General features: G+C 38.3%; 1 protein-coding gene across 13 annotated transcripts in view; it reads left to right on the top strand.

Moving 5' to 3' along the window:
* The window catches only part of DOCK10 (dedicator of cytokinesis 10), a 268,794-nt gene that overhangs the window by 174,390 nt on the left and 67,412 nt on the right, over window positions 1-26,992 (top strand). For all 13 annotated transcript variants that reach the window (XM_045078793.1, XM_045078792.1, XM_045078794.1 and 10 more), the window contains exons 11-22: window positions 11-166; window positions 6,751-6,972; window positions 7,158-7,280; window positions 8,931-9,013; window positions 14,538-14,660; window positions 16,355-16,434; window positions 18,594-18,781; window positions 19,345-19,410; window positions 21,145-21,237; window positions 25,102-25,225; window positions 25,419-25,540; window positions 25,914-26,000. In XM_045078793.1, the coding sequence (XP_044934728.1) occupies window positions 11-166; window positions 6,751-6,972; window positions 7,158-7,280; window positions 8,931-9,013; window positions 14,538-14,660; window positions 16,355-16,434; window positions 18,594-18,781; window positions 19,345-19,410; window positions 21,145-21,237; window positions 25,102-25,225; window positions 25,419-25,540; window positions 25,914-26,000 (1,467 nt within the window). The remainder of the gene's footprint in view (window positions 1-10; window positions 167-6,750; window positions 6,973-7,157; window positions 7,281-8,930; window positions 9,014-14,537; window positions 14,661-16,354; window positions 16,435-18,593; window positions 18,782-19,344; window positions 19,411-21,144; window positions 21,238-25,101; window positions 25,226-25,418; window positions 25,541-25,913; window positions 26,001-26,992) is intronic.

The following is a 26,992-nucleotide window of genomic DNA, read 5'->3' as shown; positions in this document are numbered from 1 at the left end:
TTTCTTTCAGACCTTGAAACTTCAGAAAAAAGACCTTTTAGAACCTGACTCTGTGATCAAACCGTTTGAAGAAAAAGCTGCCAAGAGAATTATGATCATTTGTAAAGCTCTCAACTTAAATCTTCAGGGTTGTGTTACGGAGAATGAGAATGATCCGATCACGAATGTAAGTTTCCTCCTGTTACATCCTATAAGGATCAGCCAACATCACACCCACTGTGCCCAAAATCTTTTCTGTTGCTGATAATTCCAGGCACTGAGTTCATACCCTCTGTTCTCTGAAGGAGTATGAGTGACAGTATTTTCCACATCAGGAAAGTGCACAAATTCTGAAGTGGAGTTGTGAAAATATTCCCATAAAACGTTCTTTTTGCTTTAAAGAAGAAGCATCAAAGGGATTTCATTTTAGGGCCCTTTCAATTAAATCACGCAGTGGTTCACAGTTTCCTATGATATTATTTGTACTTGAGATGTTTTTTTTTTTTTAAGATTTTATTTATTTATTTGACAGAGAGTGATCACACGTAGGCAGAGAGGCAGGCAGAGAGAGAGAGAGAGAGAGAGAGGAAAGCAGCTCCCTGCTGAGCAGAGAGCCTGATGCAGGACTCTATCCCAGGACCCTGAGATCATGACCTGAGCTGAAGGCAGTGGCCTAACCCACTGAGCCACCCAGGAACCCCTCAAATACATAAATCTTTTTTTAAAAAAAGAAGAAAATAAAAATCACACCTAATCCTACTATCAATAATAATCAGTGTTATTTATTGGCATGTTCCCTTTCATTATTTTGTAATGCTTTCCATTTTAATTTTTCATGAATCATCCTTTAATTATCATCTTTCACCTTAAAGAAGAAAATTTATTTCTAGATCCATGATATGAGCCATATTTGCTTTTAGAAGACAGAACAGATACAAGTTTTCTCTGCTTATTGAGTACATGCAATCCCACACACATCTCTATATGTAGGATGCTTGTTAGTTGTGACTGTGAGTGGCTGGCAGGGGGGATAAACTCTTCCAGGAAACTTTCATACCTGCTGCCCTTGGGTCTACAGGCAACACACGAATCCTCTGAGCTTTCTTTACCCTGTGTTAGCGGGAAAAGCTATGGACCTCAGATTTAATGAGGAGAACCAAGGGACCTGTGCCTCTTTGGGGTCAGAATGGCCGACCTTCTCCCTGATGAGTTCTGCCATGCTGGGCAAGTGGCTTGCCCTAACCCTTGTCTTCTGTAAATAAGATAGCAGTAACTATTTCGGATTATTGTGAGAATTAAATGAAATAACATACGGAAAGAACTTAGATAATACTTGGTGGACAGAAAACAGTGATTGCGTATTAATTGTTATTTCAATATGTGGGAAAAGGCCTTGAAATTTGTGAATACTATTTTGAGTGTTCCTTGTGAGAATCTTGTTGATAAATGAGATAAAATCGAAAGGTGTCACCAGTAAGAATCTTGCCCCAGAATGAAACTTCCTCCTATTTTATAACTGTAATTGTGCACTAGGTTTTTGGATAAATGTGATCATTCTGGAGGTCACATTTATTTATTTCTCAGCCAATACTTAATCAGTATACCTCCTGGGAGACAGACTTGTTCAAGAGACTGGGGAACAGCAGGGAACAAAATAACAAACCCTCTGCCCTCTTGAAGATCAATTCTTTTTGGAAATAACAAACAGTATATTAAAAAAAAAAAAAAAGGACAAGTAAATTTACCCAATAATCACATCTTGTTCACAGTTCCTTAAAATGAATCAGTACGACAGATGCAATACAGGGGAATGGGGAGACAAGTTCTTCTGGGTGGGGTGGTCATAGGAGGCCTCTCTCAGGAGGTGATAGTTGAACAGAGACATAAAGGGTGAGAAGGATAAAGGGTACAGGTCAAGGAAAAATATTCAAAGTAGAAGAAAGAGTAAGTGGGAATACCCTGAAACCACTAAGTCTTAGCAAGTTCTAGGAACACGAAGCATGTACTGAGGAGAAGAGTAGACCAGGACAATATGGGAGGAACAGTACCAAGTAAAATAATGTGAGGTACAGGCTGCAGTGAAGAATTTGGATTTATCCTGAGTGGAGGCTAGAGTGATTTAAAATACTTTCAAATGGTGTGGTTCAATTTCTGTTTGTTTGGCTTTTTTTTTTAAGATCCCATCAGAAAAAAAAAAAAAAATGGATTGGAGGAAATACGAGTTGACTAGGGAGAGTAGATAGGAGGCTATCACCATAGTTCACTGAATGCTTTAGACTAGGACTGCAAGAAAGAAGGAGAGAAATGGACGGATTTGACTGATGTTGCATAAACTGAATCAACAGGTTTCTCTAATCCATTGGATATAAGGATAAAGGGAAAGGATGAGTCTCTGGTTTTTGCTGTGAACACTTCTATGCATGATGGTGCCATTTACTAAGAAGACAAAACTAGATGAGGACAGATTTGGGGGATATTGGCCAAGAATTCCATTGTGGGCATGTGAGGCTGGATATCCAGTAGAGATGTACATTGGGCAGATTCAAAAACAAGTTTAGAGTGCAAGGGAGTGGCCATGAATGAGACATAAACTTAGAAGTCAGTGACCTGGAGGGACATATTTGAGGATTTCTGTGTGCATAGAAAAAGGGCCAGAAACAAATATTTAACAGATGAATAGAGGAATGACCAAAGAGGCCTAAGAAGAAACGGCCATTGAAATAGAAATAAACCAGAAGAGTGGGTCCTAATGCCAAGGGAGAAAGTGTCACCCGTGTGGAATGGGCTAAGGACCTGAGAGTAACAGCAAGCCAGAGAAGAGCCCCGCAGTTGTGACCACATGGAGGATGCCAAGGACTATGGTGGAGAAATTTCCATGGAATGAAAGGGTTAGAAGGAGGATCAAAACATACTTTCATTCAGGATTAAAATTAAAAAAAAAATAGAAAGACTAGAAACTTGTTTCTTGAAACTACTTGGAAATATCAAGAAAACAGAACCCAATTCCTACTGGCATTTAACCATCTTGTTAAATAAAAATAAATGTTCTTCAGCTTTTGGTTTTTGGTGTTTGTTTGTTTGCTTTTAACAAGGCACAATCTTAAGTGTGATTAAAAGATCCAGTTTAGAAAGTGAAACTTGAAGATAATGCGTGTTTCTTTCCAGCATGGGCAAATGACTCCTTCCATATGGATTCCTTTCCCTATACTAGAACTCATATACAGAAGTGTAATGTTTGTATTTGGGCCAGTCTTGCCAGGCACAAGAACATGCCCGAGTTCAGAACCCGCATCAGAATAACCTTTTATGTCTTTAAATCCAAAGGGACAAGTTGATTTGAGATGGTTTGAATGCCCATATTGGTTTTCATTTATTTTAAAGTTGATACAAATGTTTAAAAAATTAGAAAATGGCTTGGTAAAAAAATAATTTCATCGTGCTTATAAACAATAATACAAAAAACTAACAAAATAGCCTCACCTAAACTCCACAGTAATTTTTTATGTAATGGCATTGTCTTTAAACATTTCTGTATATTATTCAGTGACATTCTTTTGTTAATGTAACTGTTTTTAAACTCATCATTTTTAATTCTGTGAGCGTATTTTTAAGTTAATCGAAATATTTCTCCAGGTTGCCGAAGAACCAGCTCCTGTAATTAATGAATGAGTTTCTGAAAAGACTCCCTCAAAGAACTTTTCCATGATGAGGAAACAATATTTGACAGCATGTAATCTTTTAGTCAGTCCATTGAAAACCAAATCCAAGTTGATGGTTTCTAGTATAAAATATTTCTTTGCAAATAGCAATTGATTCCAAAAATCTGAACAAATAAACTTGCTTCACAGCAGAGTTACTTTAAAATTTTATGTCCTTCATTCTTTTAAGAAAATACAGAATTCTAAACATAAGAAGCCTATGACTTAATTTGTTAGGCTTTCAAGTGTCTGATTAAACAAATCCTTATTGAAAAGCCAGTGATTCAAAAAGTAAGATTTGACATTTAAGTTGAAAAGATGGATTGGAAGAAATAAATGAATCTCCGTATGAGCTTTAATTTCTTATGGATTATCAAAGTGGGTAATTTATTTCCATTCACCAAGCAGAAATGAAAATCAAAATGCCCCAATTCATGAAAAATAATAGGTTTTTTTTTTCCTTTGACCTTCAATGTGTTTTGGAGCTCCTACCTGAGTTATTTTCATGTAATTTTTGCATTTTCAACTCTTGGTAGATGACCACTATTACAAACCAAAAATTTTTCTCACCTAAATTAAAATGGTAAAATATAAAACTTTTACTTTTTAATTAGCTTATTTTTAAATAATTTATTGAATTTCATTTTATATGTGTAGTTCTGTTTCTAATAGTAAGGGACCTGGCAAGTACTGCTAATACTAAGGAATTACACTAATAGCCCTGTAATAAGCTAGCCATCTTACTGTGTTTTGAAGCATATGAGATACCTATTAAACATTCAGTACAATCCGCAGCATGAGTCTGTACAGTGATGAACATAATGTGATTTTTGTATGTAACCTGCTTGTCCACAGAACACCTGCTGGTAGGCATCCATTCAAAATTAAGTAGCATAAGCAAAAGTAAAAATGTTTTTCGTAAGTATATTCCATTTTTAGAAGCCCATAGTTAATTATGCACAATTAAATCTATTTGCATGTTTATAATTATATGTGTGTATATGTACATATGCATGATATGTATTTAATTACATGTGCATATATTTACTTCAGTCCTTGTTTCACTTAATTTCTGTTGCATTTGATGGTTGTCTAGTTGAAAATCCCTTCTTTCTTGAATCTTTCTTTGATTTCTATGATACTCTGCCTATATGAAAATTGCTGTTTGCTCTCTTTAAATCTCCCCTTTTACTCCCCAGTCTCTTTAATAAACTGCTTTCTCTTCTCCATCTCAATCCTTTGCATGCTGATATTTCCCAAGATGTCATTCTGATTCTCTTCCCTTTATCTCATGGCTAGACAAGAGCCCACATACAAAACTGTCAAGCCCAGTTTCCTTGGCTGAGCTCAAAACTCAACTGTGATTGGAATGACCTGTAGATGACTCTGTACGTACCATCCAGCACTCACCTCTGTACGTTTGTCGTATATATTAGTGAATGACATTGACATCCACTTAGTTTGTTATGTACTCAAACCTAGGACTTTTCTTTTATTCATGTGTGCCCCTGTGAACACCTCTCTCCAGCCAACCAGGACACCCAGTGGACTTCTGCATCCTTTGATTGTATCTCCTTAATATTCCTCGAATGCATCTCCTACAAATTCATCCTTTCGTGTTCTTTATGTTCTTTCATGAATTTATGGCTTTGCACATGTCATTCAACCAATCATAGATGTCCCTTCTCATCACATTTTTACCGGAGGTCCTGGGATTAAGCCCCCCACCCCCATGCTAACTGGGAAGCTACATGCTCAGCTGGCTACCTGATCAGCTGTGAGTTGGCTTCTCCCTCTCCCTCTGCTCCTCCCCTCCACGGCTTCCATGTGCACTTTCTCTCATTCTCTCAAATAAATAAATAAAATCTTTAAAAAAGAAAAACTCAACCAAGAAACTTCCCTCTGCTTTCCATCTTCCATTCTCTTCCCATTTTGTCTTTATTTCGCATCTTCCCTTCTCTTCTTAGCATGGCAGTGAGAGGTGGAGGGGCAGTCACACAGAGCCTTGGAGCATACAAGAACTCCACATGATAAGGGGCAGAAAGCCATGTGAAGGCACAGAATCCTTGCACATGGTCTTGCCAGGATCTGGAACATTTGGCAGAGTGGTACAGAGCAGGCAATTAGAGGAGGCAGCTGTGATTGGGAGACTGATTACTTTGAACCAGTAAGTAAATTGATTGAACAAATAAGGAAATACGCCAATGATAAGAAGAGCCAAATCTTTCACTATTAAAGGAAGGAGTTACATGAAATATGAATAGGGGAAAGGCTCAAAAGAAGTCTTTGGATTTGAATTGGAAATATAAGTTTCAACATGAACTGATGAGTTTTTAATAAAGATTCATGTACAAGTAGAGATAAAGCAATCATTGTAGATGTGAATGTTACTTGTAGGGACACGTGCATGTGTATGCATGTGTTTGTAGATGTGTCTCTGCATCCCAGTAAAAATGAGCTAATGAGCCCTGAGATCTTGGTTTCTAAATGTCACCCTCACAAAAAGGAAGCAGAGCTCTATGGAGAAATGACTGGAGCAATGGAAGTATAAGATGAGCATAGAACATCTTGTTGAATAAAGAAGTGTCCCCCAGAATTATGGGGATCCACCAAAAAGACACAGGAGCTACCTCTAGCCAATGCTGGGACAATTTGAGCACTATTATAAATAATGATATAAGAGATTTAAATCTGTTGAATAAAATAGTAGTAGTCCATAAGTCTATACTTGTATAAATAAATAAATAAGAAGGGAAAGCTCATCACTACAGTAGAATGCCAATGAATAAAGGGAGAAGGAATGATGGAACTAGATAACCACCATTGGTAGCCATCAGAGTTGTTGATTCTAGTGGGAGTGACCCATGGTAGATTAGGTTTGATGAGTATCAGGACATAGGAGTAGTCTTAGAATATTTCTTTAAAACTGCTGATCACTTACCACTTGAGATATATTATGATATGAAAAATATTATGTAGTTTGCCTACTGCTTTCTTAAATAAGATACTGATGGGACAACTGCAGTTATAATGATTTTATATCAAAACCACTGGCTCTTTGTTTTTCCTGCAGATTGAGCCTTTTTTTGTGAGTGTGGCACTTTATGACCTCAGAGACAACAGGAAGATTTCTGCCGATTTTCATGTGGATCTAAATCACACTGCTGTCAGGCAGATGCTCTCAGGGTCTTCCGTGGCTTTGGAAAATGGAAACATTGACACTGTCACTCCTAGACAATCAGAAGAACCTCACATCAAAGGCTTTCCAGAGGAATGGCTGAAATTTCCAAAACAGGTTGCACTTATGTTTACTTGTGATGGCACCAAAAATGCTTGTTTCATTGTTCTCACCAAAAGATTACATCAGTTTCTGAAATAAAAATTCCCTTAAAGCTGTCCCTTAAAAAAAAAAATGGGAATTTTGTTAATGTCTTCAGTATGCTTCCTTAGATTCTTACTAGCTGTTTTCCTCGTACATAGGCTATATTTTCTGTAAGCAATCCACATTCTGAAATTGTTTTCGTGGCCAAAATCGAAAAAGTACTGATGGGGAACATTGCAAGTGGCGCTGAACCTTATATTAAGAATCCGGACTCCAACAAGGTAATGCATTAACTTTTCCATAAATAATTTCAATTCCTTTCAAGATATAAAATCACCTTGCCTTGAAGAATTATCAAACTTGGTAAAATGTAAGTCTTGAAATAGACACTTCTTAGTAAAATGAATGTCCATTAGGAAAATTTGAAAGTTTTTATTCTTGGTTTATGTTTTTGACTGACTTCTGATAATCTATTAGTAGAAATAAACTTAAATGTGAATGAAGCTTTAACTCCAAGGATCAAAGTGTTAGCAATAATGAAAAGTTAGGATTAATCTGATTTGAAAACAAGTGGATACATAGTTAACTGATGATGAAATAAGTGAAAAAAGATAGATAATTTTATTCTAATATTAATTTAATATTAGAATATTAGAATTTAGTATTAATATTTCTAATAATAATTTTTTTAATTTTTTATTTTTTATAAACATATATTTTTATACCCAGGAGTACAGGTCTGTGAATCACCAGGTTTACACACTTCACAGCACTCACCAAAGCACATACCCTCCCCAATGTCCATAATCCCACCCTCTTCTCCCAAACCCCCTCCCCCCAGCAACCCTCAGTTTGTTTTGTGAGATTAAGAGTCACTTATGGTTTGTCTCCCTCCCAATCCCATCTTGTGTCTAATAATAATTTTATTCAAATTATTCTAATATACCTAAATGAAGAAAGAGGAAATAGTAAAAGTTCTTTGAATGGTGGGACTACAAGACATTTTTTCTTCCTTTTTTCTTTTTTTTTTTTAACTTATTTTATTTTATTTTTTTAGAGAGACTGGGCGCATGAGGCAGGGGGAGAGGGAGAAGGAGAGAGAAACTCCAGCAGACCCTGCTGAGTGTGGAGCCTGACGTGGGCCTCAATCTCACTATCCTGAGATCATGACCTAAGCCAAAATCAGGCGTCAAAGGCTTAACTGACTGAACCACCCAGGCGCCTCTTCCTTTTTTTTTTTTTTAATAACTATATTCTCTTTAATAATCAAATGTTACTATTTAATAGAAGATAAATGTTAAATGTCATTTTTCACACAAAGGAAATACATTGGGGAAAGAATGCCTGAACATTAAATTTGAGCATGTGTAAGCTTTTAAGGTAGTGTTTAGCATAATTATGAGATTTGGGGCTTGGCAAACTATGACACGCCAGCCAGATCCCCCTGCCACCTGTTTCTATAAATAAAGTTTTAATTACACAGTCACACTGATCCACTTATGGATTGTCTGTGGTCACCTTCCCACTAGAGAAGCAGAGCTGAGAAGCTGTGACATAGACCATGTGGTCCACAAAGCCCAGTATATATACTGTGTGACCCTCTGCATAACACAGACTGTGAGTGCAAATTTGAAAACACTTTCCATTCAATGTTTTAAGGTCTTTCAAGTCTGAAAAAAAGGAAAAAAAGTTGGCATTCCAAGACAGGGGTACAACCTGTATTTGAAATTTCTGGAGTGAAAATTCCAGAACACAATTCAGTAGGTCCAACACAGAGGACAGTGTTTGGTTCTTTACAAGACAGAGTCTTCAGGCCAGTGAAGCAGAATTTTAGAGTTTCAATGTAAGATAAGATAAGTATGTATTAGTATTTTACTTGGACAGTTTGTAAAGAGGTGTTCTAAACATATTTTTGTTTCTTTTTCCCTCAGTATGCACAAAAGATACTAAAATCCAACAGGCAGTTCTTCAGCAAATTGGGAAAATACCGCATGCCTTTTGCTTGGGCAGTGAGGTAGGTTGACAGCTACAATCAACAGAAGAGTTGTGCATTTGTAGTCTCCATTGAAAACTTCAGTTTGAACACCTCTCTGTTACCTTGTTGTTGTTGTTGTTGTTGTAAGATTTATTTATTTATTTGATAGAGAGAGAGACTTGCATGTCCACAGGGAGGGGGAAGAGCTGAGAGAGAGAGAGAGAGGTAGACTCCTTGCTCAGTGCAGGGCTCAACACGGAACTCGATCTTATGACCCTGAGATCACGACTTGAGCCGAAATCGCGAGGTGGAGGCTTAACTGACTGAGGCACCCAGGCGCCCCCCGGTATTTTTAATATACCAACACCTAGAAGAATATTACTGTGGTCATCTTCATAAACAGTGCTCCCCAGAAACATGTGTTTTACAAGACAATTTAGCAAGACAGTTTAAAATATATTAAAGCTGCGACATGAGTGCAAGTGTGTGCGTGACCAGATACGCTATGCCTTCTTGGTAGGATTGAAGTCATTACTTGTTTATTATGCATATTTGGTTCAATAAACACTTGACATTATATCAATCCTGAGAGTTTGGTGTGTATAAAATTCAGATGGAAGCATGGATTTCTTATGCAGCTGCACATTTTCATCTATGTGCAGGGCACAGGGCTATATCTGGATGTCCAAATGAAACCATCAATTTGGTCATCAAAACTCTCTTTGATTTCACTAAATTTATCAGTACCGGTTCATGCTCTGATAGAAATGCTGAGTTATGTGGACACTGTGGGTAGAATCTTCCTCCTGGACAGATAACCTCTGCATAAAGAACAAGAATTGCTTATGGATTTGGTTAAAGATCAATTCCTATTGTCCTCCTCAATCTCTTGGCCTCCTTATGTCTGTAGGAATTTCTTTTTTTTTTTAATTAACATATGATGTATAATTGGTTTTGGGGGTACAGATCTGTGACTCATCAGTCTCATACAATTCACAACACTCAGTATAGCACATACCCTCCCCAGTTTCCAACACCCAGCCACCCCATCCCTCCAACCCCTCTACCCTCCAGCAACCCTCAGTTTGTTTCTGAGATTAGGAGTCTCTTTTGGTTTAATCTCCCTGTCTGGTTTCATCTTGTTTCATTTTCCCTCCCTTTTGGATGATCCCCTGTCTTGTTTCTCAAATTCCTCATATCAGTGAGATCATATGATTGTCTTTCTCTGATCGATTTATTTCACTTAGCATAATACCCAAAGAGGATCATAAGGGAAGGGAGCGAAAAAATAAAACAAGACAAAATCAGAGAGGGAGACAAACCATAACGGACTCTTGACTAGAGGAGGCAAGCTGAGGATTGCTGGAAGGGAGGGAGGTCGAGGATGGGACAACTGGGTGGTGAACAATAAGGAGGGAACATGAGGTGTTACATGCAACTGAAGAATTACTGAACTCTACCTCTGAAACCAATGATACACTTATGCTAATTTAATTGAATTTTAATAACATGAGATTTAAAAAGAGGAAAAGCCCGTCACAGGCATAAGAGAAGTTAGCAACATATAAACCAAAAGAACATTAAAAAGTTAATTAGTGCTACAAAGTAAGACAGCCTTAAAAGTTTCCATTTGAGTATTGGTGACATTGTCCCCCAGTGGTGGTAACTTTAAAATCCAGAAAGAAGACAGAATTTGCTACTTTTGCCATTTTTTTAGTTCTCCCAGTACCCAGGGATGAGTATAATTAGAGTGAATCCACCAGTATTTGTTATCCTTTTGAGGTTTTTCCTTCACGCTGGGGACAGGTGGATGGGAAGGGAAAGGCAGAAACGTCAGCAGACAGACTTACACCGTCTCCAGGAATGAGTTTGCCCTCAGCATCTCTGTCATAAGGGAGAAAGAGACCAGGCCCAGGAGTTGGACAGATGTGGTCCAAATCAGGCCATCACTTAATGAGTGGTAACTTCAGGCAAGTTTCCTCTCCAGGCCTCAGGGACCCCTTCCACAGAATGAAGCTGACAACACCCACCTCATGGGCAGTGGGTGTTGTCTCAGATACAAAAGCATTTGACATAAAGTAGATCACACATAACTCTCTGTTTCTCTTGTGTGTCTCTCCCTGCAGAACAGCTAAGGTCATCATCTAATGCATGGAACAGATAGTATTTGAATATACTGAATCCTCTGTGTTGCATTTCATTGTTTTTATTTCTCTACTTATTCATATTGATAAGTATTCTTGGTTCCCAAAAGAAAACCCATTGTGGCATGTAGAGGCAAGGTTTCCCCTGGCAAGAGTGAAATATAGCCAAATTACAAGGGTGAACATATGTTTTCTTAAAGGATCCAGAACTTTTGTGAGGTTTTAGAAGCAGGTGTTTGAGAGCCAGAGCTGGTTTTGACATCTCAATTCCACTTAGTTGCCAAGAAAAGTTAGGCAAGTAACCATAGTCTGTCCTTACCTCTGTTTTAATATCTAATTTACTGTTGTAGGAATTAATGAGCACAGATATGTACCCAATAAAAGACAGCCATGGTTAGAAGGAACTATTCTTATATGATTATTATTAACTCACCTGTAGAGACCATATTTTCTGCAACAAATCCCTCTTCCTGGTAAATTTGGGGCCGTGAAGAATAATGTGGGGAAAAGAAGGGAAAGAATGATCACTTACCATAGAGCAGTAAGGAGAAGAAGTAACAATTGTCCTGTGCAGTTGCCTAGTAGACTATGCTGGAAGAATGACAGGTGAAGTTTTTAGGGAGACTAACAATATTACTGGCTATTGGAGTAATTATGTGCAAAACAGGAAAGCCAACAATACCACAAGCTCATGTTACATTAATGCCTGATGAGTGGTTTGGTTGTAGGTTGGGAAACAGGAGACACCACCAATTTGTGGGTATAAACATACAGCTTGCATGTTCATAAACCTCTCTGCCATCTGAGAACAAATGGTTAGCAGCGCAGTCCTGAAGATTTCATGTTAAACCACTTGGAACAGCTAATCGCAACAATAAGTACAAGATTCAGCCAAACAAGATTTTAATCTACTCTTCACACTGTGGAAATTGCTTCAAATGAATGGTGACTGAATCAGAGGAGGGTTTGTGGTCCCTCGAGCCGTTTTGATATAAACTAGCCTGCTGACATATTTCAATCCTCTATCGGTACTGCTGGTTGTCTGGCCCGGTTTCTTCCTGCTAATATTCTAAATTGCAGTTTGCCTAACAATAGAGTTGTGAGTGTACCCTAAAACATTTTGGCCCTTAAAATTTAGCTGAGGACCACATTTTTACCCAGATCCAACCCACCCCTCCCACCACTGCATGCACAGATGCTCTTCACTGTCAACAGTTTCACTGTCAACAGTTTTTCTGAAATGAATTTGGTGTGTTTTCTTATTTTGGGCACCAGCTGTAATGCCATTTTATGGTTTTTAAAAAAAGTTATTCTTGGAGGAGATAAAGAGAACATATTCAGATGGCTACAATGGGTATTTTACGCTCTTTGATTCGGGTTAAAGTTGACCTTTACCAATGTGTCTTATTGAAAAAGGGAACTCTTTCCATGCATAATATGCCTATAATCATATGTGCCCAAATACATGCCAGGATTCTGATTTCTTTTAATTCCTCATACACAATATTCTGAGTAGACCAGTGCACAATCCTGGATTTTCTTTAAGACTGAACAAAACTAAAAGAACAATTTCCCTCTTATATCTATATATTTACAGAAGGCATACGCTGCCACAGCATCCCCAACATATGTTGTCCAACCGCTGAATCCTTCCAAGTGACAAAAACTCAGGTGCATCCCCCAGGGGCACCTTCCATCATTTTATGGCTCAACTGATTAAATAATTCATTTTTTAAAAATATGTTTAAACTGCCTGACAATTACTTTTATTTTATCTTACATTAACCACAAAAAAATATGCCCTATTCTTTTGATGGGTCACAGCTATTCATGCTGCTTAGGAATGAGGCTCTCGGGGATACCTAAGCTGCTTTTCCTTCAGGCTAAACTGTGCATTTTCTTCAGTAATACCCCATGTGTCATGGTTTTGAGACCCTCACCTTAAACTGATCATTGTCCAACTGCAGCAGCTGGAATGAAGCACAACATCCCAGTCATTCTGAAGCCATCTGTGTAAATGAGTCAGTTCTCTGTTCTCTTGCCAGTTAGCATATTTATTGAGCAAGGCCAGTGTGTATGGCTCTGTGAGCAGTATTTTTCCACGGTGCTGTGCTCTTCCTTCTCTTTACAATGTGTCCAATGTCAGTGAGCTCTTTCCAAGACAGAGCTGTGGCTAAAAGCAAAAATGAGTTATACAACTCACATCAATTGATACATTTGTAGGGACTGGTTAATTACACACACACACACACACACACACACACACACACACTACTCAAGCTCAGTTCAACCCCCTGCTATGTTGTAAATACATCAAGTTGGTTTCAACACACCATGCACACAAAAGCTTTAAATAATAATTAAACAAAAATACTCTTTGAGTTAAGTATTTTCATTCTGCTTCCCCAGTGTTATTTGAGAGGGGATCTTTTTCCCCTTCCCTGACTACTTAACAGAGAAAAATGAGCAGAAAGGTTGAAGCAGTCTAAAAATATCATTCGGGCCCATTTTCTGTATTATTTGACTCTAATGCTCTATGAGCAGATATCTATCTAAATGGCCACTTCAGCCTGTGTATTGAGATCTTTGATTAATTTAAAGAGTAACAAAATAGTCAAGTTCCTTAAGTTAAAAGAAATAAAATTTCAGCAGCTCTCTAGCATTAAACGAAAAATTAATTATACACAGATCTCATTTTTTCAATAGGCATGGAGCATGATTAGTTATAAGGAAGAAACCCTAACCTTAAGTATGCTATTATATTGCCTGACATTACTATACTATTTGGACAAAAATAATTTATGTGTTCTGACTAAATCTATCTAGTTCCAATGAAATGGACCAGGGAAGAAAATAAATTACATTCATTAATGTAATACAAAATTCTGACTCAAGTATTCTTCTCTTGATCTTTGTCTCTGTCCTAAAATTTAGGACATGGGCATATTTATCTCCAGGAAACTGTTTCAAGAGTCTGGTCGTCTAGTCACACACACACACACACACACACACACACACACCTTATTCTTTTTCCACTATTTGTAAATTCTGATGGCACCACCCAAACTGAGATGGCCTTGGCTTGCCCAGAAAATAATGAAAAAAGGACTAACCTGTTCTTATTCTTCCCCTAATATTCCAAGGTTTGATATGTTACTAATTCCTAAATAAATGTGGTTATAATATAAATGGGCTGCTGTCCCTGTAGATACTGAATTGAAAATAAAGAATTAAAGATATCAAAGATAGTATTTGAATGAAACTTTTGCCTAAGAAGTCTTCTTGTCTTTTTTAGTTCATTATTTCCTGCAGTTTCTTCCATTACAAATGGGAAATTGAATCATTTGTCACCTTAAAAACACAACTTGGTAAACAACCTGAACAACATGCCAACCTAAACAACTATTATTTTCTTTCAGATCAGTATTTAAGGACAACCAGGGAAATGTGGACAGAGACTCAAGATTTTCACCATTGTATAGACAAGAAAGTAGCAAGATTTCAACAGAGGACCTGCTAAAACTAGTGTCAGATTACAGAAGGTAGGATTTTTGAATACTCTTAAAATTTACATGAATCAGCTACATTGCTACTATTGATTTATTAACTCTGCATAAACAGTATTTGATTACCTGATTCTCGAATGTCCAAACTCTTCTGGGAAGTAGATGCTTTACAGATGACCTCAACTTATGCCTGAATAACACAACAAAAGTGAAGTTGCTAGAATTATAGGTAAAGAGTGTAAAACCATGTCAGTTAACTATTATTGCCATGTAACAGGTCACCCCAAAACTTAGTGGCTTTAAAGAGCATCACTTACTTTCTGAAATCCATAATTTGAACATGGTTAGGTAAGGAGAGCTTGTCTCTTCTGCACATGGCATCAGCTAGCAGAGGTCAAATGGAGACAGAGGATCCACATTCAAGATGGCTCACTGAATGACTGGCAAGTTGACATGCACTGTTCACTGGGAGCTCAGGTGGTGCTGTGGATTAGAGACCCTGGTTCTTCTCCATGGGAACCTCTCCATGAAATACTATGGCTTCCTCGTGGAAGGATAGCTGGCCTCTAAGAGTAAGTTTTCCGAAAGTGATCACTACCAGTTTCTTAAGACCAGGACCCTGAAACTGTCACAGTGACATTTCTGCCATAATATACAGTCAATCTATCACATAGCCTAAATTCAAAGAAAGGAAACATAGACATGTCTAAATAGGAGGGGTGTTAAGAATTTTAGAGCTATGTATTAAAATTCCACAGAGAAATTCATTGCTGTGAATTCCATAATTCATAGTATTTCTGTCATTCAAATGCTTTTGGAAAAGACAATGAAAGTTAGTGCTAAAAGAAGAAAAACTTCATAAAACCCACAGCATTTCTTAAATGTATTACCATGCGTTCAACATCTGGTGATGATAAGATCTCTCAAGATAAGTGATTGACTTTAAACTGTTACTCCCCTGACACCCATAGGATGGAAAATTTAACAGTCAGCTCTCATGCTAGGAAGGGGTGGGTTGGACCCACCACTATAATTATTCTACCTGTTAGGTCTCCAATAAGGGGTAACAGTTGAAACTGTTATGTTTCAAGAACTTTCATCTTACTACAAAAGAACGATAGGTCAGAAGTTTTGGTAGACAGGGAGAGAACTGGAGTGAATGTGGGGACAGGGATAGGTGGTAAGAGGGTGTCTGCACACATTCATGAAGCAGAAGAATGGCAGAAGAACCAAGGTCAGGGAAAGGCTCCTTGTCCGTGGTTATTGGTGAAGAGGGAACAAGCAGACTGTCCACTTAGCAATTGTAGCCAAGACAACCCTTGTCCTCAAAACTTCTTAAAAGTCTTTAGAAAAGTCTTTAGAAAAGACTTCTTAAAAGTCTTTAGAAAAATCACTTTAACCAATTCAAATACTAGAACTTTTTGTTAAAAAATGATCTATTTACTATTGTACTTGTTTGGCCATTTATATAAATGCTATCTGAAATAAGGAGCAAATAAACCTAAAACATTCTTCAGAATATCTGTAACTTGATCCCTTACTGATTTCTATTAATATAAAACCAGCTCAATGAAACCATTCACAAGGTTGTTTCAGGTTGTACTGTTTACTCTTATCAAAGCTCAGAATTACAGATGATTCATTTTCTTGACGACTAAAATAATTCAATGTGTGTGTGTGTGTGTGTGTGTGTGTGTGTGTGTGTGTGTTTCTGCTCCCTACTTTCACAGGGCTGACAGAGTAAGCAAAACACAGACCATCCCTGGAAGCCTGGATATTGCTGTTGACAACATTCCTTTGGAACATCCAAGTATGATGATGATGTCACGATTTACTTGTAGAGTTCTGAATAGTTAGTGGTCTTTTTGGTTGGTTGATTGGTTGGTTGGTTCATTGGATAGTTGGTTAGTTATAATACTTTGTGAGTTTTTTCTCAAATTTTGGGATAAATAGAATTCATTATCCTACAGAAATTTGGGGCTTTTCTTTTTCCATTAAGACAGACTATCAGTATGATAAGACAGGAACCATATTCACTGTAAACTAATATATATATCTCGAGTGTACCAGGCACCCTGCAAGGTATTAAATAATGTCCTTTAGTCCTCAAAACCCTGACGGGCTGTACATGAGGAATGTTGGGTTCAGATAGACTCATAAACCAGTAATCATAATGGGAGAATTTATATTCTATCCAGTTCCTCTGACTCAATATACAGGGCTGGTCCCCCCATACTGTGTGCCAAAGGGCTGCTCTGAGCACCATGGGTAGCCACCCAAGTGGTCACGTTGTAATTATCGCTAGAATATTTTTAGACTCTCTTATTACATGGGGAGCATGTATCTTTTTTAAGTCAGTGAAAATTTGAATTTTAAAAGGAGCTTTTATTAACTTATAAATAAGAATTTTAGAATTTATTTCATAAGTGACAAGATGGATCTATTTTGTTTTTTTACTTCTGATTCTGCCTTTTCTGTGACTTTCTCAGTGATGCAAAGAATGAATAAAGGCATCCTAAAATCAACTACAGACAGAGAGAGGATAATTACCATAGGATATTTGAATTACCATTAGCACTATTAAGTTTTTCATTTTTATAATTTTTTTACAAATAATTTTAATATGAAATAAAATAAGCATTTTAACCTAAGCCATGGCTCCAAATCTCTTTTATATTGATTGGTGTGGAAAAATAGAGAATAAACTAAGCCATTTCCTCTACCTGATTTGTGAGATGTGTCTGTCTTTTATTACCTACAGAAAGAAAAATAAAGAAAAAAAAAGCTAGAATATTCTCTTTGAAATTACTATAGGATGTTAGAGAAATTGGAACATATAATAAAAATATTATAATTGATTTCAGGCGGGAAAAAATCCCTGTAATCTGATTCCCAAGCATATTTAGCTGACCGTTTTGCTTTTTTGAAACAGGAAAATTCCAGATGGGGTAAAAGAAAGTAGAAGGCCTTGCTGCCTTCCAGTGACCACAACACAGCCCCAAGCTGTTCAGTGACAGAAGTTTTGATTTATGAACTTCAGATTGTCTTTTTTATTTTCCTTAGGCCGTTCCTACAAGGCTAGGTTTTTCAAGATTATCATACTTAGTGAAATAAGTCAATCGGAGAAAGACAACTATCATATGATCTCCCTGATATGAGGAAGTGGAGATGCTACATAGGGGGTTAAGGGGGTAGGAGAAGAATCAATGAAACAGATGGGATTGGGAGGGAGACAAACCATAAGTGACTCTTAATCTCACAAAACAAACTGAGGGTTGCTGGGGGGAGGGGGGTTGTGAGAAGGGAGATGGGGTTATGGACATTGGGGAGGGTATGTGCTATGGTGAGTGCTGTGAAGTGTGTAAACCTGGTAATTCACAGACCTGTACCCCTGGGGATAAAAATATATGTTTATAAAAAAATTAAAAAAATTTTTAAAAAAGATTGTAAGAACTGGAAAGAAAAATAGAATAAATTATACCAAATAATCCAGAGGGGTCTGCAGGCCTGTATTGTGAAATCATTCCATGGGGGAAAAGTTACTATCAATTCATTAGGTACTATCCATAATAGACTGATTGGACAAAGTTTTGTCAATAGCTGTATTATTTTTATAATGTTAGGTAAAGGTCAGTGGGTTAATCCTTATCTTATAATACCTGATTAGCTTGTTCAGAGAATCATCAGCTAAAATTTAGTTTTCATTATGAAGCTTAATGTAAAAAGATTGTAATTATATATCCATCCAAAAGATTTACCCATTTTTGAGACATCAATTTTGATATTAAATGGCTTGATTATCTATCATCTCTACCTCCTACGAATTCTTCATGCTTGCATAATTTAACATAAATTCCTTTGCAAATATGGAGTTTCTATTTTGAGTGAATTCATTTTAAACTATGTTAAGTATTGTTCACCTTAAACAATCCCATTAAATGACAAACTCTTATTTTCTGATTTTTAAAGACTGTGTAACATCGTCCTTTATCCCTGTCAAGCCTTTCGATGTAACAGCTCAACTAGAACCCACAGTGGAGGTGGAAGAATTTATTTACGACTCAACAAAGTACTGCCGTCCTTACAGAGTCTACAAAAATCAAATTTACATTTACCCCAGGCACCTCAAGTACGATAGCCAGAAATGTTTCAACAAGGTATGATATGTTTCTGAGACCTGTGCTCTCTCTGCACCCTACTGAGATCATATTAAGACGGATTCTTGAAAGTTCAAATACAAATTATTATAGGTCAACACTGTGGAATAAAAATCCATTTGCAGATCGTGCTTAATAAGGGGCCGTGATGAGTTTCACCTTCAAAGTGTTTAAGGAGGCACAGTTTTATAACATATTAATAATCTTTTCTCAAGTCGGCCCCAAATTATTTTGTTCTAGACTTCTTTTTTTGTAGTTTCTTAAGATACTCTGAAAATAGCATATCTGCTTCCTTTTGATGTGAGTTTTTTCTTCCCTTTTAAATAATATCTCCAAGTCCTTCTGCTATTTCTGAGCACTATGGATACTGTCAGAAGAAAGTGTTGGGTATTCTACATTTTTCAGATTTAATTAGAAGCTACTTATTTTAGACACTTGGATTGGGGGTGTGTGTGTGTATGTATGTGTATGTGTATGTGTGTGTGTGTGTGTGTGTGTGTGTGTGTGTATGGTGTTCTTTACAGGAAATTACAATTTCCATTTTCCCCTCTCTGTAATTTCAGGCTCGAAATATAACCGTGTGCATTGAATTCAAAAATTCTGACGAAGAAGGTGCCAAGCCCGTGAAGGTGAGCCAAGTCCATGACAGGATACAGCATCCAAGGGGGAAGGCAGCGCTTAGGTTCTCCTCACCACCAAGGAGCCTTTTATTTGAGTGTGACTGAAGGAGGAGCAAGTCAATACATTTGTGTTAGATTTCCTAAAATGAACCTGATGTAATAGCCATCATTACCTGGTTTTATTAGAAATGTCAGTCTCATAGCTTTGCTTGGCTTTTCATGACTTGGAAAAAAAGCAAACCACTCTAGTGTGAAATAAATGCAAAGATTCCCCTCTGCAAGACTGCCCTTTTCAAAGAGCCCGCCTCTCAATTCAGCATGTTTCATTTAAAATGTCCCATCACAGCCGGCCCTCGAGCGGCCTGTGCCGAGGGGCTGCAGCATACTGGCTAAGGGGCTGGGGCAGCGGGCTCATGGGATGCTCATGTCCACGGAAGGAGCACGTGGCCCAAGAAGCTAGAGAGATGGCTCTGAAAAGTGTGTCCCTGCTGTAAATCACGTGATTTAATGAAACCCGTAAGACTATAAGGTTTGTATGAACTGTGCTTTTTAACCTCCAAAAGAGCAACTGGATGTCATTTTTTTCAGAGTTCATCTCTGATATAGACTGTTTTTATTTTAGAGACTTCAAACAACATAGAGTAATCCATAAGAAAGAAAGGAAAATTATTTTTAGTGCACCTGTGGCCGGATCTTCCCAGTTTCAATGAATCAGAGGGATGGAATAGTAAAGCACAAAGCCGATTTCTAATTAACCCCTTATCTGAGATAATCTCTTAATGCACTCTGTCAGGTACCAGCCATGTTCTCTGTAGCAAGAAGGTTCATAGCATAATTCAGAAGAAGGAGCCTCAGTCAGAGTGATTGAATGAATCACGCAGGGGAGAAAGAGTTCTTTAAAATGGTCTTGAGCCACTGTCAGTCTCCACAGGTTCCAAGTTCTGCAGTAACATCAGTTAGCATTGGGAGAGAAAAATTAAAGCAAAATGGAATTTTCAAACAAACAAAGGCAATGACCAGAGGACAAGCACAGCAGGCCCGCTAGTGCAGTGTTTATGGGGAAAATTCTAGCAAAAAGGAATAATAGCTGCTGTATGGGTGTCCTATGTCAGTGCGTTCTAAAGGATCATACAAAGATACAGAAGACTCCAGAAGAGGCACCATGAGCCTTGGGCTAAGGCAGCTTTGAAGCTGCATGCCTAGGCTCTACCCTACAACATCCCCTGGCTTGGTTAGAGGCTGGCATAGAAGAGTAATGCAAAATGGTGGAACCTGGAACCACTCCTATCCTTCTAGTTCAGCATTCGTGGTTGGGAGCTGGCTTTTCAGGAGTTTGGGTCCAACCAAACCTCGTAGTCACCCAGGACTGACTGCCTTGAATTCTAAGCCAGAGCTGGATACCACAGGCCCTTTCAAGAATTCATCTTGCAGGAATCAGTATTGAGCAATTTACCTCTTATCTCCTGGACATCAAAAGTTAGCTAACAAACTGATTCAGGTTGGTGTAAGGGCTACATGATGAATTAAAGCCTTCAAACTTTCTTTGGCAGCCAACTTGTATAAGAAATACAAGGAGCAAGTGGAAGAGGTTCAAGGTTAATTAGATATCAGTGAAGCTTGGCAAGTTATCACAAAATTCATCTTTGTTCCGGGATTGCTAACTGAAGAGTGGTGACTTTTTTTTTTTCTTTTTGTGCTTCGGGTTAATTTCAGACACTCATAATCATTCAACTTTTTAAACAGTGTATTTATGGAAAACCTGGAGGCCCTCTCTTCACCTCAGCTGCCCACACAGCAGTTCTGCACCATTCCCAGAATCCAGATTTCTCCGATGAGGTAAGGGCCACACCTCCACTGCCCCTCTAGGAGCTCCTAAATAGATGAACGAGTGGGTCAGGTCATGCACAAAGATAAACACTGTCTCTGGACCACGTCTCAGGTTGAGGGCAGGTGTTTATTGAAGTAAGACTTAGAAACTATATTAATTGACAGTTGCTCTGAGAGTTCTGTGGCAAATCCAGATGTTTCAGTGCTGGATCCCCCTTCAAAAATACTTATGTTTTTATGGTATCAGTCTTTTCAGTGAGAATTTTTTTTCTTTTATTTCATTAATCAATATAATAAAGATTGTGTTAGTTTTACCAATCAATAGCCACATTTCATGTCATAGTGGAAAGAACATAGAGTGTGAGGCAACACTATGCCTCATGATGTAGGTGACCTTGGGAGATGTTGGATTTCATCATCTCTGACTGTGGCATGAGACATGACCTGCCCTGGCCGACTCCTGAGACTCTCTTAGTATGTGCCAGACACCATGCTGTATACTCCATATAGGCATCATCTCAACCCCCACAGGGTTCTCCAGAGAAGCAGAGCCAATAGGAGGATGTATATGTATAGATGGGTAGAATTATTATGAGACATTGGCTCACATCATTATGGAGACAAGAAGATCTCCCGTCTGTAAGCCTGAGACCCAGGAAAACGAGTAGTATTGTTTGAAGACCTGAGAGCCAGCAAGGCTATGGTGTAAATTCCAGTTCCAGTCTGAAGGCTGGAGAACAAGGGGCACCAAGGGTAGATGGAGAGCATCAATGTTCTGGTTCAAGTAGTCAGGCAAGGAGAGAATTCAACCTCCTGCCTTTTTGTTCTATTCAGGCCCTCATCAGATTGGATGATGAGCACCCATGCTGGGAGGTGGGGGAGACCTCTGCTTTACTCAGTCCTCAAATTCAAATGCTCATCTCTTCCAGAAACATCCTCAAAGGCACACCCAGAAATAGTGTTCAACTGGTTATTTGGGCATTCTGCTAGCCCAGTCAAACTGACATAAAATTAACCTTCCTGTTTTCATGGATAAGGAGACTGCAACTCAGAGAAGTAACTTTGCTAAGGGCATACTACTAATAAGAGATCATCAGAATTCAGACTGGGCCACAGGACTCCAGGGCCTCAAGCTTCACCACCCTGCTCTAAGATGTGTGAAAAAAAGTAGTTGGGCCAATGGAGATTACTCTGTGCATGTCAAGTTGTCAATATTGCAACTCAATATTATAAAGAGCTTCAGACAAATAGCATTAGTGATTAAATTTAATTTATGACTATAGAGCTAAAGTCTGAACCAATGCAACCTGCTGATATGGTGTCTGGGATTAAAAATACCACATCTTACCATGAGTTTCCTGCTCCTCTGATAGTAAATCACCACAGTTTAGTGGCTTAGAAAAACCCATGTTCACTATCTTATACTTCTGGAGGTTGTAACTCTGAAAAGAGTCCCACAGGGTTGAAATCAAGGTGTCATCAGGCCTGCATTCCTTCTGGAGGTTTTAGGGGAGGCTCCTTGCCTCATATTTTCTAGCTTCTAGAAGTTTCTGCAGGCCTTGACCCTCTTCCAGAAGTTTCCTAACCCTAATGTCTGCTTCTCTTCTTGCATCTCTAACTCTGACTTTCCTCCAGTAAGGACTTTGTTATTCCATTGGGACCCCATAATCTTTCCATTTTAAAATCCTTAATTTCATCACTTTCAAAAATCCCTTTTGCCCTGTTCACAGATTCTGGAGATTAGGGCAATGAGGACATCTTTAGGGAGCTATTATTCTGCCATCATACCTTATTCTACATCAATCATTTCAAAACTAATTAAAAGAACTTCAGTGAAACCACAGACTTCCCTTATCTCTCTCCTCCACATCTATTTAATGCTTTTAAACTTTTTTCCCTATAAATTCAGGACAGAAGATGAAAAAATATTAAGGTAAAGGGCCATCACTATATTATAGAATATTTACTGTATCAATTGACCCCTTGGAAAAGCCCCTCTGAAAGATGTATTCACTGTAGACATAAGATTTTTTTTTTCAAAAAGAAAAAAAAGAGAGAATATTCTCACTATTAACTCTGGCTTTTAATCTTTCTTGCTCACATGTGTTTCCCAGAATTCTTATAAAAACCATGGACTTTTCCATAGGAGAACATGCATGTAATGAAAGCCCAGTGAACTCTGCAGTGCATACTGAAAACTAAGGTTACATTAATTGCAAAAATTGATATGAATTACTTCATGATGCTTTTACAATGTAAATATTTGCAGTATTTAAGTGAAGGATGCATTCATAGTTAACTGGAATTCTTGAGAATTTATTGCATTCCCGTATGCTCTTTATGTTAGCTAAGAAAAAGGAAATTTCTACCTGGTACATGGCTGATTATTGTATATTCTTAAGTGTACATCAGCCTTTGTTACCAGGTTAGAACACTGGGATATAAAGAATGTGTAAACTTGTAAACCACTCTAATTGAGAAGCTCTCACATTTTACCATTCACCAGAATCACCTGGAAGGCTTGCTACAACACAGATTACTGTAACCCACCCCAGATTTTTGGATTCCAGATGTCTGGAACAGGGTCTGAAAACTGGCATGATACTCATTGAACAAGTTTCCAGATGATGTTGCTGCGATTCCAGGAATAACATTTTAAATATCAGTGTAATAAATCCTTTCCTGAACGATGTGAAAATATGTGCTGGATAGATAGATGCAGAAGGAGTCTAATAAAGAAGCTGGCAGATAATCTTCTTGGTTTTCTAACACCTTATTGCTTGACCATTCTGGAAACTACCTAGCTGCTCACATGGAATTGAAAGCAGCTTACATCCATGGGATCCTGTTAGTCCTGCATGAAGGACTTACCGAAAAACACAGTTTCTCATCCTGGAAGATTCTATTACTGATTAGACTGCAAAACTCCTACTGAGTCAAAGCACTGTGCCCTCTCTCAACACAATTCCTACCTTTGTGTCATCCTCACAACCTGACACATGACACACAATGCATCATACTTTCACAACATATGTTTCAGAGGTTTGGAAACTGAAAAGCACTATACAATATAGAGGGTGTCAAAACATTTCTTTTTAAGAACATGGAGTAGGCTCCTCATTACATCTATTTTTACCATGTATCAACTTTATGTTTTATATTTATTCAGAAGCATCCTTCATGTAGCTACAGCATGATGTCGTCACAAAATAGCTCATTGCTTGGTTAACACAATAACACCCTTCATCTATTTTTTGTTCTTTTTATAAAGAGACATCCATGCTTCAGTTACATCATCCCCTGCTGCCATGTTTCTGAACACTGAGCCTATAAGTCACCTGAGATCTTATGAAAATGCAGATTCTGTGTTCACGTGTCTGGGGCAGTGTCCTAGACTATGCATTTCTAATGAGCTCCCAAGCAATGCTCGTGCACTGGTCCTTGTGCACAAAGGACCAGGCAATGACTCAGTTCACTCAATGTATGTTCCTTGATGATAGAATCAATCTATGCCTTTTTGACACCCTGCAGGTAGTTGTGTGTGTGTGTGTGTGTGTGTGTGTGTATGTGTGTGTGTGTGTGTGTAATCCATCCTCTACTAACATATATTATCAAATGAGAAATACCAGTCATTCTAAATTATCATCACCCAACACAATAAAGAAATAAAAATATCAGCCCCTTAACACATGACTGCTAGCAGGACAGATATTCACTGAGAGTGAAATCAGTCCTTCTAACACTAACTAAGAAATGTGGTCCTCAGTTTCAGGGAAAGAATTTTTAGAAGACCAAAGTGTCTATGGTTTGTCTTACCCTGACCCAGGGCAAAAGAGTTTCATCCTAGTCTGGCTATTATCTCTCTCCTTGCAGGTGAAAATTGAGCTCCCGACCCAGCTCCATGAGAAGCACCATATTTTGTTTTCTTTTTATCACGTCACTTGTGACATAAATGCCAAGGCCAATGCCAAGAAAAAGGAGATGCTGGAAACTTCAGGTACTGACAGGATGCGATCTGAGACAGCATTACATGTCATCTGTGTGACTTGAACTGGAGAGTATTGTAAAGCTCCCATTTATTAAATTTTTTAATGAGGTTTTCTATTCATAAGTGACAAATAATGTTGCTTTTACCCCTCACCATGGAGGTTTGTACTCAGAAGTTTTCTCTTTGTTCTTCCTTTGCACAGTTGGATATGCTTGGCTTCCCCTGATGAAACATGATCAGATAGCTTCTCAAGAATACAATATCCCAATAGCAACAAGCCTGCCTCCTAATTATTTAAGCTTTCAAGATTCTGCAAGTGGAAAGGTATTGAATGATGTATAATTTAAGAGAAAAAAAATACATGAGCTAAATGGCATGAGGTTACCTTCTGTCTGCTATTTAAATGAACCCAAAGACTGTAGTATAAGCAGCCACTATCGTTATGAGTTGAGTACCTATAATATTTTAAAGGTCTTGTTTCATTTCTGGCCAGTGGAAATGTTCCATTAGAATGGCCCCCTGATATCACATTGGCCTCCCTCCCCAATATTGCCCAATGTAATTGTTTCTTCTGTTTTGCCTCTCTAGAGTCATGTAAGGTGAGTGGATCTGGATGGCAAATTAACATAAGCTAAATAACCTGTTTATTTTCTTTTCTTCAGTTGCCACAGTGACAGTAACATACTCTTTTTTACAGCACAGTGGGAGTGACATTAAGTGGGTTGACGGTGGCAAACCACTCTTCAAAGTATCTACATTTGTGGTATCCACAGTGAACACTCAGGTCAGTGTGTTGTCCTGAAATCTCAGCATTTGCTCTAACACGGAGAATCATCAGGGGGCTCTTGTATTTAGACAAGGGGACTCACCATTTCCCAGGTTGTCAGAGGGGCAGGTGACTGAGAATTGCGAAGGAAGAATGTCTGCAGCATAACTTTATGCCTCTCTGAGGAGAGCTAGAACGTCCCAACTTATCAGCCCTAGAACACCAGACGCATCTGTCTCAGGATGATACCCTCCTGGAAATACAGTTTGCTTCACTGACAACACCCAAGTATTAAAAATGGGAAAGGTCGAAATGAAAGATGTTTTATCTTTACCTTAAAACTAACCCTGAGGGATGCCTGGGTTGCTCAGTATGTTAAGCGTCTACCTTGGGGTCAGGTCATGATACCAGGGGCCTGGGATCGAGTCCCGCATCGGGTTCCTTTCCCCTCTCCCTCTGCCACTCTTCCTGCTTGTGTGCTCGTGCTCTTTCTCACTCTCTCTCTATATCAAATAAATAAATAAAATCTAAAAACAAAACAAGACAAAAACTTAAGTCTGATTCCAGGGCCTACCTGGTGCTCCTGATGGACAGGCCACGAGGTCAGCAGAACTGCCCTGGAGAGCCTCCTCAGCCACATTCTTCCACAGTGATCCTGCACAATTTCCCTCACTCCTGCCATCCTTATTTTGTCAGCAGGAAAATGGTGACAGTACTATCTGCCTGACGTTGTGGGAAGGATCAAAATGAGAAATTGCATGGGAAAACATCTCAGGAACTGAAAAATGCTCTACAGATGTTGCTATTGCTGTTGCTAAATTACCACAGATGCACATCTTCCACTGCAAGACAGCTGATTTTACGTCAGTGCAAGGACTTTCATGATACAAATTATAAAGTACAAAGCAAATCATTAACTACACACACTGTATTTCTCCTCTCTTAAATTCAGTGTGTTGCTAATACTCACTTGCTGAGAGAAAAGACATCTTCCAGGTATTACACACATA

This window comes from Mustela putorius, unplaced genomic scaffold (genome assembly GCF_011764305.1).
Source record: "Mustela putorius furo isolate JIRA1106 unplaced genomic scaffold, ASM1176430v1.1 tig00000275_pilon_pilon_pilon, whole genome shotgun sequence".
Classification (NCBI taxonomy): Eukaryota; Metazoa; Chordata; class Mammalia; order Carnivora; family Mustelidae; genus Mustela; species Mustela putorius.
The sequence above is the reverse complement of the archived record's forward strand: the minus strand, read 5'-3'. Positions and strand labels throughout refer to the sequence as shown.